The sequence below is a fragment of the Galeopterus variegatus genome, unplaced genomic scaffold, assembly GCF_000696425.1.
Source record: "Galeopterus variegatus unplaced genomic scaffold, G_variegatus-3.0.2 Scaffold348, whole genome shotgun sequence".
Taxonomy (NCBI): Eukaryota; Metazoa; Chordata; class Mammalia; order Dermoptera; family Cynocephalidae; genus Galeopterus; species Galeopterus variegatus.
The window spans coordinates 639,960-653,723 of record NW_007726459.1 but is presented as its reverse complement, the minus strand read 5'-3'; the positions used below and the strand labels follow the sequence as shown (position 1 = coordinate 653,723).

At 36.3% G+C, this 13,764-nt stretch overlaps 1 protein-coding gene across 1 annotated transcript in view; it reads right to left on the bottom strand.

Moving 5' to 3' along the window:
• ADAM32 (ADAM metallopeptidase domain 32) overlaps positions 1-13,764 on the bottom strand; it is a gene marked incomplete at its 3' end in the record, with an annotated part of 141,628 nt that overhangs the window by 49,584 nt on the left and 78,280 nt on the right. Inside the window, exon 8 of the mRNA XM_008567823.1 lies at positions 5,954-6,022. Coding sequence (XP_008566045.1) covers positions 5,954-6,022 — 69 coding nt within the window. The remainder of the gene's footprint in view (positions 1-5,953; positions 6,023-13,764) is intronic.

Here is a 13,764-nt window from a genome sequence, read left to right as displayed (position 1 = left end):
TAATTTTATATTTAAATACAAGTTGTTATATGATGTTTTTGAGATTTATCCTCCATCTAATGTCAGAGGTCTGAGGCTGCTTTGGAGTTCAACAGTTCAAAATAAGATATTAACAAATAAAAAACAAATATAAACTGGATAACTCATACATTGCTGATGGGAATGTAAAATGGTACAGCCAGCCTGGAAAACAGTTTGGCAACTGCTTTCAAAACAAATAATGGACTTGCTATATGACCCAGCAATTGCACTCCTGGGCATTTATCCCAAAGAATGAAAACTGATGGTCACACAAAAACCTGTACATTAATGTCCATAAAAGCTTTATTTATAAATAACCACAATGCAGGTGGCCAGATCTCCAAGGAGGTGGTCCCCTGCCTCCTGCGGAGCTCTCAGTGAAAAATGTTCCCTGACCTGAATCCTTGATGTCTTGATGGTCAAAAGATTAAGGAGGCTTATATAAAAGGGTTAGAGGCCTTGAAAATTTTGTAGACAAGAGAGAGAGGAGAGAATGAGGCAGAAGACATATTTTAAGAGACAATGGTCAAGAACTTCTAAAATTGATGAAGATATCAACTCACAAACTCAAGAAGTTCAAGAAACACCAAGCAGGTCACATAACAAAACAAAACAAAAACGAGCCAAAAAACAAACAAAAATCCCAGATCTAAGCACATCATAATCAAACTGCTGAAAACCAATGATAGAGCAGATCTTATATGCAAAAGGAGAATAAAGAACACATTAATTACTTTGGAATAACAGTATAAATTATGGCTGACTTCTCACCAGAAAAAAAAGCGGGGGGTGAGTCTTGAAGAAAATGGAATGACATCCATAAAGTTGGTAGAAGAATAAAAAAAAAACCAGTCAATGTAGAATTCTATATCCTGGAGAAATAGCCTTCAAAAATAAAGGCAAAATAAGGACATGTTTGGTCATACCAAAAAGTGAAAGAATTTTTTTCCAGCAGACTGGGACTGCCAAAAATATTAAACAAACATATTAAAAATAAACGTGGGGATTACAGCATATAAAGAAGTAGATTATAGAACCACAAGAGCACAAAAGAGGGAAATGGAATTATACTGCAGAATAAGTTTCTTATTCTGCAAAGTAGTATATTATTATTTGAAGGTAGACTGTAATAAATTCAACATTCATATTTTAATCTCTAGAGCCACCACTAAGAAAAAACACACAAATACCATAAAGTTAATACATCTTTCCAAGCAGGATTAATTGGTGTAAACAACCAATCAATAGAAAACAGGACAACAATATATAAAACAATGGTTTTCAGACATTGGACAACAGACAGTGCAAGATGGTGATCCCTGAGAGAAAGGAAAGAAATAATATGAGCCATAGAGATGCCCCAACATACTGCCTATATGCAGTTTCCAGGTTATGGCACAGAGTATGGGAACCCAAATAGAGCCTAGAGAGTTTGGAGAAGCAAAGGCAACTAAAATATGTGGGACAGAAATCTGTCATAGAGGAAACTACACAGAAATCGATAGAACTAATGGATCTCTGGCGATCTACAGAAGGGTCTCCTAGAATCTTTGGTTGGATACTCATCTACACATGCAAAGTGTGTAACTCCACAATTCTGGAGAAAGCCAGACTGAAAATCAGTACACTGAACAATTCCAGGAGCTCACACATGGCTGGGAATAGTTTATATTTATACTAGGCATAGTGGAAAGATGGTTTGATACATGGGGCATTGACTAGAGTCCCTGGAGTGGGGTTAAATTAGCCATAGACTAAAGGCTTCTCTGAACCCATCCTAACAAAGCTTAATAGCAAGTTTTTAAAGAATCAAACTGATCATAAGTAACTCCATTATGTACCAAAAGTAAGTACAACACTCTTTAAAAGAACACAGTAAGATCCAGTACCTAGCAATTAAAATATTCAATATCAAATAAAAAATTAGTAGGGATGCAAATAAAAGCATGAAAACGGTCCATAACAAAGAGAAAAACCAATCAGTAGAAAGAGACCTAAAAATGCAGTCATCAGGAATAATTCTGATGATTGAATTATAAGACAGGGGGAAAGAAAGAAACAAAAGATATTTAAAACATCTAAACAAAAAGCAATAAAATGACAGGACTAAGGCAATATCTGTCAATAAAAACCTTAAATTTATATGGATTAAACTCCCCATTCAAAAGACACAGATTGACTGGATTAAAAAGCTAGGCCCAACTATATGCTGTCTTCAGGGAACTCATCTTCCCAGTAAAGATACACACAGACTAAAAGTGAAGGGATGGAAAAAGAAATATCACACCAATGGAAACCAAAAACAAGCAGGAATAGCTATTCTTATATCAGATAAAATACATTTTAAACCGAAAACCATAGAAAGAAACAAAGGCCACTATATAAGGATAAAGGGATCTATCCACCTAGAAAACATAACAATCATAAATATATATGCACCCAACACTGGAGCACCCAGATATATAAAGCAAACACTCTTAGACCTACAGAAAGAGGTAGACCTTAACAAGATAATAGCAGGTGACCTGAACACCCCTGTGTCAGCATTGGACAGGTCATTTAGGCAAAAAGTCAACATAGAAACAAAGGATTTAAACTACACCTTAGACCAATTAGACCTGGCAGATATTTACAGAACATTTTATCCAACAACTACAGAATACACATTCTTCTCATCAGCACATGGAACATTCTTCAGGATAGACCACATGTTAGGTCACAAATCAAGTCTCAGCAAATTTGAATTATCAGACAAGGATGTTAAAACGAGTATTATAAATGTACTTGATATGTTCAAGAAGGTACAACAAGACATGAATATGATTAGGTGAGAAATGAACGATAGATAAAAAGACTCAAATGCAATATGTAATGATGAGAATTCAATATCCAAAATGAAAAAAATAAAATAAGAAGACCCCTACTGGATGAGGTTAACAGCTGATTAGACACTGTAGAAGAAAAGATTATTGAACTTGAAGTTATAGCAGTATAACCTCCTCAAATTGGAACACAGAGAAAAAATACTGAAACAAGATTAATAAAACATCAATAATTTGTGGGACAATAGCAAGTTGTCTATCATACATATAATTGGAGTTCCATAAAAGGAAAGAGTAGACAGAAAAATTATTTTAAGAAATAATGACTGAAAAGTTCTCAAGTCTGATGGTAACTATAAATCCTCAGACCTAAGAAACTCTGTGAACCCTAAGTATAATAAACATAAATACAATTATACCTCAGTACATAATAATCAAATTGCTGAAACTCAGTAATAAAAAGAAATGCTTAAAAGTAGCCAGAGGAAAAAAGCCAGATTACTTAACAGAGGAACAAATCTAACTGTTATGGATTGAATGTTTACATTCCCCCAAAATTCACTAACTGAAATCCTAACCCCAGTGTGATGGTATTAGGAGGTGAAACTTTGGGAAGGTGCTTAGGTCATGAGGGTGGAGCCCTCATGAATTGAATTGGTGCCCGTATAAAAGGGACTCAGTAAGGCTCTCTTGAAATCTTTTCCACTATGTGAGGTTAAAAAGAGAAGTCTGCATCCTGGAATCTAACCATGTTGGCACTCTGATATTAGACCTCCAGTCTCTGGACCTGTGAGAAGTAGATTTCTATTGTTTATAAACCTAATTCACTCTCATCAATAACTTTAAAATTTTTCCCTTTATTTCATTCTAAATACCACTGATTTATAAGTTTCCACCTTCCTCCTTCTACAACTTTCCCACCAGCAATCCATCCCTACATTATTACCAATATGATGATTCTAAAACGAAAACATGAATATGTCACTCCCCTGCTTAAAAAAACTTCAATGACTCTCCATTGCCTTTAGGATAAAATCCAAATATCCTCTAAATTTTTTAATGCATCAATTTTCACATCCCTCTTTTAACGATATAGATTAATCATATTAAAGTTCTTGCCATTTCCTGAAAAGAACCTTCTCTCACACTTACGTGTTCTTACAAAGAAAGGTTTCACACAAAGTCTTCCCTGGCCCCACCCTCCACCCAGTACCCACATCGTGCATTTATTATGTGACCCACAGTATTTATTACATGTTTTTATTGTATGTATTTCTGATGCTTTGATATCTTGGGGCCTTGCTGACCCTGCCTGGAAAGACTGCCCCTCTCAGGGCTAGCCAATTCCTAGAGATAGTAAATGACTTGCCTTTGAGTGAACCTTTAATATGCAAGCTAATCAATTCAGAGCCTACATCCCAATCACCTCCTCTCCCAGGGTCTCATACACAGGGCCACTATTCCCCGGAACAAATCAACCAAGGGCCAGATACCAGAAAACTAAGGAGAGTCCCTACACCCCAGAACCCACTAAAATTATTCACACTAGCTAATCCTAAACCTGCTTGCCCTGCCTTGCCTATTTCTTCTCGTGGAAACCACAATAAAGGCTCTTGACCACATTTCCCCCTTGCTCCACTTCTCTCCTGACTTATCTCAGTGCTTCCTCAATGGCCCCTGCATAATGTACAGTGCCCTCTCCCACTAAGAATTGTGCATAACAAACTGTCTTTTCAATAGCAATCATCTCCTGATCAGTTGACCTCACCATACCTGAATTTAATAAAACCTACGTTTTAAAACACCCACTTTCATGTTCATATAGTATCTCAAGTTATAGTTGTGTGTTTCCATGTACGTCTCCATTTCTGAATGGGTTAGTACCATATGCCTCCCTCAATCGCGGCACTGAATTCAGTAGGCTACAATCAGGGATTTACAATTTATGAAGTCACTAAAGAAAATGTCACTTTTATTCTCATTTATATCCCTAATATATAGTAACAGGGTTTCATAACTGCCTCAATGTTTTATTAAAGAATATGTAAATATTAATAAGAACATAGAAAAGTTTAATTAGCATTATATACCTAGCAAACCTGGCAATTTGGACAAGAAGCTTTTATAACAACTCTCGAAACTTTATAAAAAATCATAAAACAAAAGAATTTTTATAACCCAAAATACTATCTAGAAAATTAGTCATATTTCCTAGAAATACTTCAACTTTCTCTTAAATATCTCAGTATTTTGGTTTTCTCTTAAATGTTCTCTTTTCTCTGCACTCTAATAAATATTTTTATATCCTTCTCCAAATCCTTTATGTCTCTGATATCAACTCTGACTTCCTGACAAGCTCTACAACCCTAAGAATGGAACTGGTAATGAGTACTATTCATATTCTCCGCGTGTTTCATAGGTGTGACAATCAAATGCTTATCATCAGAATAAAACCTGGAAAATACATTCTTACCCTATTTTCTGAAATATTTCAAACATTAGGGGAAATAAAGCCAAATCTGGTTGATTGCAAAATAAATTATCAACCCAATTTCCTGAAGTTCAGGGGAATTATTTATGGGAGTCAGGGATGGAGAGATGTCTTTATATTAGGTCAACAATGAACTGGAATAGGCGCGCCATCTAAAACTGCTACAAAAATCTTGACACATTATGTGAGCAGTTCAAATAGACAGTTACACTCCCATCACTGTGGCCCAGTAAATATTTTAAAGGGTAAAATATACCCTAGACCACATACTGCTCATCAAGACTTCCTTAAATAAGACTCAAAAGTTTAATGAATTTCACTTTAAATATTACCATGAAAACATAGTGTGAATTGAGAGCAACCCTAAAAAACGTGAAGCACCAGCAAAACAGAAAAAAGTAATATGGTTCTGCAGAACTGTTACATAAAGATTTTGAAAAATATTTCTGATAAAACTAGCGTAAGTTTGAGTATTTGGTTCTTCAGTTTGCACGCTTTTCCACTATTCTCTCTCTGACATGTGAATGAGAAGACTGGAACCTTTTAGTTGCTCTCTGGCCAGGGATAATCATATATTTGCACCAAATATTAAAAAGCAAAGAAAAAGCAAAACACATACCAAAGCTTTGTCCACCACAATATGCGTTTCTAGATAAAGAGGAAATAAATCCGCAACAGCTGGTTCTGACTAGAAAAAAGAAAAACAGCAGATATAACTTGAAATTTTTCATAATTTGTTTATTCTGAACTTTTTACTAAAGCTAGGAAATGCTAGGGCATTTGCTTTTACAACTGGTTAATATCAATGCATAGTGCTTTAAGTTTTATGGCACTGGACTCAAGTAATAACAGCGCTGCTTATGAAGTTACAATGTATATCTCAATAGACCTACAACTTCCAGTTTGTGAACTAAGAGCAAGATACCTAGAAGTTCTAGCCATTTATTTTACCTGTATATCAAAAATAAGCTTCTTTAAAAATTATGAAATGTCAAAAACTATTTTTAAAAGGTTACTTTTTTTACTCCTTCCTGTATCTATGTCCTTTGCAGTATGACTTTTCCGTGACTCCCGTCAGGAGGTGAGTCTATTTTCCCTCACTGTCAATCTGAGTTGAGCCTTGTAACTTAATTGAGCCAATAAATGCAGTGGAAGTGCTGTGATGCTGATTCTGAGTCTGAGTCACCTTTCATATTGACAATCTTGCTCTTGGAACCCCTGCTTGTACACATCTGCCAGATGATAAGAAACAAGTGGCCGATTCCCTCCCATTGCCCCAGGGGGAAAAAGTGGGGCAGTACTTTAGAAAAAAATAAGCTGCTGAACTTCTATAAGAGAGTATTGTGGTGTTTGAACTTACCCACTTAGCATCCCATCCCCCACACTAAGCTCAATGGCATGAGTCCCATGGTCCTGATGTGGCTTGCTATTGCCAGAGGAGAAAATACCAAACTTGTTCTCAAAGAACTGTGGTTGTGTGTTTTGAGCTACCCAGTGCCTCTCTAAAGGATTTGCTCAAGGGATTTTTTTGTCTGTTTGTTTCTTCTACCTCCAAACTTTCATAGGGCTGGAGTGAACTCCTAGGAAATGTTTGTGAAAAGCATTTAAAGGCAAATACACTAGCTGCAGCCACTGGAGAACAAAGGATAACAGATGGTACAAGCAGCAGGCATGCTGAAAAGCCTAGAAAGAGAGAGGCTGGGAAAGGCTATGGCTGGATAAACAAAGGCTTTGAAAATCTCTAGCATATACTGGGAAATTTAGAAGGCCATACACATATCCAGGGCTGGACACATGCTCAGAAAAAGACTTGAGAAGACTCTAAGCTTTCTCCCCTGGCTAAAAAGAAAAGAAAAATTAAGAAGGGAATAAAATGACACACTAGAACAAAATCAATTAAATAAAAAACAGTAATGAAGGAATTGAAGAACAAAAAATACAAGACAAATTGAAAACAACAGAATGTCAAAAGTAAGTCTTTCTCAATCATTAATTATTTTAAATGTAAACGTATTAAAGTCTCCAATTAAAAGACAGAGATTGTGTTTCTCTCCATAAGGATAAGTGACATAAATTTAGATTTCTGCATAAAAACTGACATGAAAATTTGCAATTACCTTATGTAAATGTACATAATATTTCTATTACGCTGTCTTATTTTGATCTGTTATTCTTATTTTCTAATATTTGAAAATAATTTTTAGAAGTTTGCATTAATAAAATGTTAAAGTAATGTACCTTTTGAAGTTTAACAGGTTTATAATAGTAAATCAGTGAATTTTGGAATAAATATTATAAAAACCTCACTAGATTAATTTTTGTTCTTGCTGTTGTTCAACCCCCATCTTTTTATAACTGGGAATTTTGTTCTTTGGACATATTTATTTGGTTTTTTTTTTTCCTTTTTTTGTCTTTTTTACTGACCAGTAACGGGATCGCAACCCTCGGTGTTGCGCCCGCACCGCGCTCAGCCGGTGAGCGGGAACCGGTCTCCACACGGGATCCGAACCCTCGGCAGGAGTGCCGCCACACTCCCAAGCGGCGCACTCTCCAGTGCGCCACCGGGCCGGCCCTTTTGGACATATTTAAAAGTCATTTTTTCCCATCAGAAAAAGGGCCCTCTACTCAGGCCCAAGCTTCTTATCTCTTTCTTAGCCTATTTTCTTCTCATTAGCACAAAGTTAAATTTCTCTTTTTGAGCTTAAATCTCTGACATAAAAAATTATTAGTTTAAAACATGTTAAATTATATAAAGTTTAACTTTGTATATACATACATGTAAACTGTCATCCTATTTTTTAGCTAAATATACATAAATTCATTCAAGCAAAATATTCAAATACAAATTCTTTATATCACATGCTCTTACCCAATAAAACTTCATAATTTCAAAAATAAAATTTTTAAAAATAAAAAAGTAGATAAAAGATAGATATTGGCAGAATAAATCAAAAAACATGGGCCGGCCTGGTGGCACACTGGAGAGTGTGCCGCTTGGGAGTGCGGCGGCGCTCCCGCCGAGGGTTCAGATCCCATGTGGAGACCGGTTCCCACTCACTGGCTGAGCGCGGTGCAGGCGCAACACCGAGGGTTGCGATCCCATTACCAGTCAGTAAAAAAAAAAGACAAAAAGGAAAAAAAAAAAAAACATGATTGAACTACCTACTATCTACAAGAGACTCACTTTAGGTACAAAGACGCATATAGGCTAAAAGTGAAAGAACTGAAAAACATATTCCATGTAAATAGTAAATAAAATACAAAATATAACTTGGAGGGCTGTAAAAATATCAGAAAAAAAATAGACTTTAAATCAAAAATGTTTACAAGAGACAAAGAAAGACATTATATATTGTCTTTCAAACAAACAGGCCAACAAGAAGATAAAGCAATTATAAACATATACACACCTAATAATAGAATCCCAAAACATATGAAGCAAAAAACTGAAAGGAGAAATAGCCAGTTCTACAATAATAGTTAGACACCTCAATACCTCATTTTCAATAATACATAGAGCAACCAAATCATCAATAAGGAAGTAGAAAACTTTAACAGCACTATAAACCAAATAGACCTAACAGATATTTACAGAACAATCCACCCAAGAATAGCATAATACACATTCTTCTCAAGTACAACTGAAACATTCTCCAGGGTAGAACATATGATAGGCCACAATAGAGTCTTAATAAATTTGAAAATGTTGAATCATACAAATTATTTTCTCTGATCACAATGAAATGAAACTAGAAACTAATAATAAAAACACTCTAAAATCTAGGAATAGAAAGGAATTCCCTCAATCTGATAAAAGAATGTACAAAACCCACAGCTAATGTACTTAATGATGAAAGACTAAATGCTTTCCCTCTTATATCAGGGACAAGACCACTTATATACAGCAATGTGCTGGAATTTCTAGCCAGAGCAATTAAGCAAGGGAAAGAAATAAAAGGCATCCAAATTAAAAGTGAAGTGAAACTATGTAACTTAAGATAACATAATCTTATACAAAGAAAATCCTAAAGAATCCACCAAGAAACTATTAGAATGAATAAACAAATTCAATTAAGTTTCAGGATACAAAATTGACATAAAAATTACTTATACTTCTACATAATAATAAAACTCCAAATGTTAATTTTAAAATATCTATTTACAATAGCATTAAAAAAGAATAAATACTCAAAGCCTGGTCCAGCAGACCCTGGCATTATCCCAGCCCCCTAAATCCAAGACTCCAGACTCATACTCACAGACTCAGACTCCAGGCCTGCCCCTGTCGATCCATGCACAAGGCCAAACTGCACATGGTTTCCAGCCAAAGCCCACGGACCCTGCCAGCCAGCTTGCCCAAAACATCTGGATGGGCTGACTGTTGAATGTCTTTCCACAATGAAACCAGTATGTAAAGACTGGAAGAGCTACTTCTTTCTCCAAATGGGCAGACACAAAGACAAAGCAACAGAATTACAAAGAATAAGGGAAACATGAGACCACTGAAGGAAAAAATAAAGTACCTATAAATGGCACTAAAGAAATGGTAATTTACAAACTATCTGACAAAGAATTCAAAATAATCATTTAAAGAAGCTCAATAAGCAACAAGAGAACACATATAGATAACTAAATGATATCAGAAAAGCAATAAATGAACAAAATGATAAATTTAGCAAAGTATAATAAAGAAGCAAACAGTGCCAAGAACACAATGATTGGGCTACAAAAAGTCAATAGAGAGTTTTGACAGCAAACTCAAATAAGCAGAAGAATCAATGACCTTGAAAGTAAATCATCTGAAAGTATGCAGTCAGAAAAACAAAAATAATAAAAGAATGAAGAAAGTCTATGGGTCTTATACATAACATGAAGCAAACCAACAAACACATTTTGGAATTCCCAGAAAAAACACAGAAAGAGAAAGGAGCAGAAAGCTTATTTAAAGAAATGATGAAAGCAATTTTCCAAAATCTGGGTAGGGATATGAACATACAGATCCATGATGCCCAAAGCTCTTCAGATAGACTGAACAAAAGTAGGTCTTCACTGAGACATGTTATAAGCAAATTATCAAAAGTCAAAAACAGAATTTTGAAAGCAGCAAGAGAAAAGTGACTTGTGACATACAAGGAAACCTCCATAGGTCTATCTGCAGATTTCTCATCAGAAACCTTGCAGTCCAAGAGAGAATGAGATGATATATTCAAATACTGAAAGAAAAAAAAACCCTGCCAACCAAGAATACAACACCTAGCAAAACTCTCCTTCAGGAGGAGGGAGAGATAAAGACTGCCAGACAAACAAATAGTGAGGAAATACATCACTAGTTCTGCCTTACAAGAAATAATAATGAGAGTTCTTCCAGTTGAAATGAAAGACTACTAACTAGCAATATAAAACACAGGAAAAATATAAAACTCACTGAATTCGCTATACAGTAAAATTAAGTATATAGTCAAATTCAGAATACTATAGTATTGCAGTGGTATTGCATAAATCATTTTTTACTCCAATATAAAAGTTAAAGGACAAAAATATTAAAAATAACTATAGCTACAATAATTTGCTAATGGATTCTCAATATAAAAAGATGTAAATTGTGACCTCAATAACAGAAAACGTAGGGAATGGGAAAAGTAAAACATGAGTTTTTCTGTGTGATAAAAGTTAAGTTGTTAAAATAGACTGTTATGTTTAATGTAAACTTCTTGGTAATCACAAGGAAAAACCTGTAGTAGATACAAAAAAGATAAAGAAATCAAAGCAAACCACAACAAAAAAAAATATATCAAATCACAAAGGAAATCAGAATCAAAAAAGAACAAAGGAAATTTTAAAAGAGAAAACAATTAACAAAATGGCAATAGCAAATTCTCACCTGTCAATAATTGTTGTACATATAAATAGATTAAATTATCCACTAAAAAGACAGAGTGTATGAATAGATTTAAAAAAAAAAAAAGACCTAACTGTATTCTGTTTAAAAGAGGCTCAGTTAGCTGTAAGGACAAACATGGGCTAAAAGTAAAGGAAAGAAAACAATTTTTTATTCAAATGGTAGCCAAAAGAGAGTAGCAGTGGCAAAACTTAGACAAAATTCATTTTTAGTCAAATCAGTTACAAGAGACAAAGAAGGTCAAAATGTAATGATAAAGTAGTCAATTCATCAGAGAATATAACAATTGTAATTATATATGCACCCAACATTGGAGCATCTAAATATAAAGCAAATATTAACAGAATTAAAGGGAGAAATAGCAATATAATTAATTGTAGGAAACTTCGGTATCCCACATTCAACAATAAATGCATCATCCAGACAGAAAATCATTAGGAAAGAGCAAACTTAAACAACACTATATACCTAATGTAGGTAAAAGACATATATGAGGGTACTTCAAAAAGTTTGTGGAAAAATAGAATTAAAAGATAATATGAATCTTCCCATGAACTTTTTGAAGTTCCCTTTTATAGAATATTCCACCCAACAGTAGCATAATGCACATTCTTCTCAACTGCATGTAGAATATTTTTCAGGACAGATCATGTGAAAGCCCAAAAAAAGTCTTAACAAATTTAATAAGATTTAAATAATACCAAGTATGTTTTCAAACCATAATGATATGAGAAATCATTATCTGGAGAAAAACTGAAAAACTGACAAATATATAGATATTAAACAATGCACTCCTGAACAACCATTGGAACGAAGATAAAATCAAAAAGGAAATTTTTAAAAATCTTGAGATAAATATAAATGAAAATACAGCATACCAAAATTTATGGGATATAGCAAAAACAGTTCTAAGTAGTTTATAGAGATAAACACCTACATTAAGAAGAAACCTCAAACAACCTAACTTTATACCTGAGATAACAAGAGAAAGAAAAACAAATTAAGTGTGAAGTTAGCAGAAAGAAAGAAATAGCAAAGATCAGAGCAGAAATAAATGAAATAGAGACTAGAAAAACTGAAAATACCAACAAAACAAAGCGTTGTCATTTATGTCACTTTGGGATCAAACCCAACACCTGAGTGCATTTTGCTTTGGGCCCAATAGCCCAGGAGTTCCACAGACCTGAGACTCTATCATCACACCGTATTGCCTACACCCGAATTCAAGCAGTGTCCTGCACCCCAGGAACAGACAATACAGTGCAGCAAGGGGGCCACCCTCAGGACAGACGGGGTCAGTGCACACATTTCACAATCAGAAATCCAACTAATTAGGGCCTTTGGTCACTGCCAGTGGCCCTGCCCTCTTTGGTGAAGCACTGTTGCAATTCTTACAGCCATGCTGAGTTGCTACTTGGCTCAAGCAAACTCATGCACCCCAATGGGGAATCTGTGGAAGGCCTGCATGCCTCTTTCAGGAGCACAGACTCTCACCTGCAGCACCAGGAAAGCTGCAGAGGGACCCAACATCCCTCTTGGAGGCACAGCAGCCTTCCCACAGTCCCAGCAACCTTGCACGGGGCAGCCCACCATAGCTGAAGGGCTCCAGAGTGACCTAGTGCCTCTTTTGGGGTCATGGAGTCTTGCCCACAACAATGGCCTCACCCAGAGTAGCCCGTTTCAGCCAAGCAGCTGCAGAGAACCCTAGCATCTCTCTTGGGGGTGCAGAACACAACCACAGCAACCTTACCCAGAGTGGTCCACTCTGGCTAGAAGCTGCAAGAAGACCCAACATGTCTCTTGCAGCACAGGATTCCACCCACACACAACCACAGAAGCCTTGCCCAGAGTAGCCACCCCAGCTAAACAGTTACAGAGTAGCCACCTCAGCTAAACAGTTACAGAGGGCCCCAGCATCCCTCTTGGGAGCAAAAGGTCCCACCCAAAATTGCTGCCACCTTGCCTAGAGTGACCTACTGCAACACTGGTGATGCAGAGCAACCCAGTGTCCCTCTTGAGGGTGCAGGGCCCCACACACAAACACAGTAACCTCATCAAGAGTGACTCACTTCAGCAGTGAAACTGCAGAGCACATCAGCATCCCTCTTGGGGGCACAAGGCCCTACCCATGGCCTCAGCAACTTTACCAAGTTTCACCCACTTCAGCTGCAGAGCACCCCAACACCTCCTTTGGGGACACATGATAAAGACCAAAGCCCCAGTGACTCCAAAAGTTGTCCACACTAGCTGAGGAGATGCTAAACACCTCATTATCTCCCTGAAAGCCCAAGGTCCTAATCTGAAGCCCTGAGAAATCCCACCTGGTGTCACCCACTTAAGCTGAGGACACCAGCAGAGATACTCAACTGCATCTGTTAAGGTCATGGAATCCTAACCAGGGCAACAGCAAGGCCACCATGGTCACCCACATCAGCTTAAGAGTGATGGGGCAAACCAGCACTTCTCTCAAGAACTCAAGAACTCCTCTCCCATGACTCTGAGTATTCGGTCCAGTGTCACTCACTTCAGCA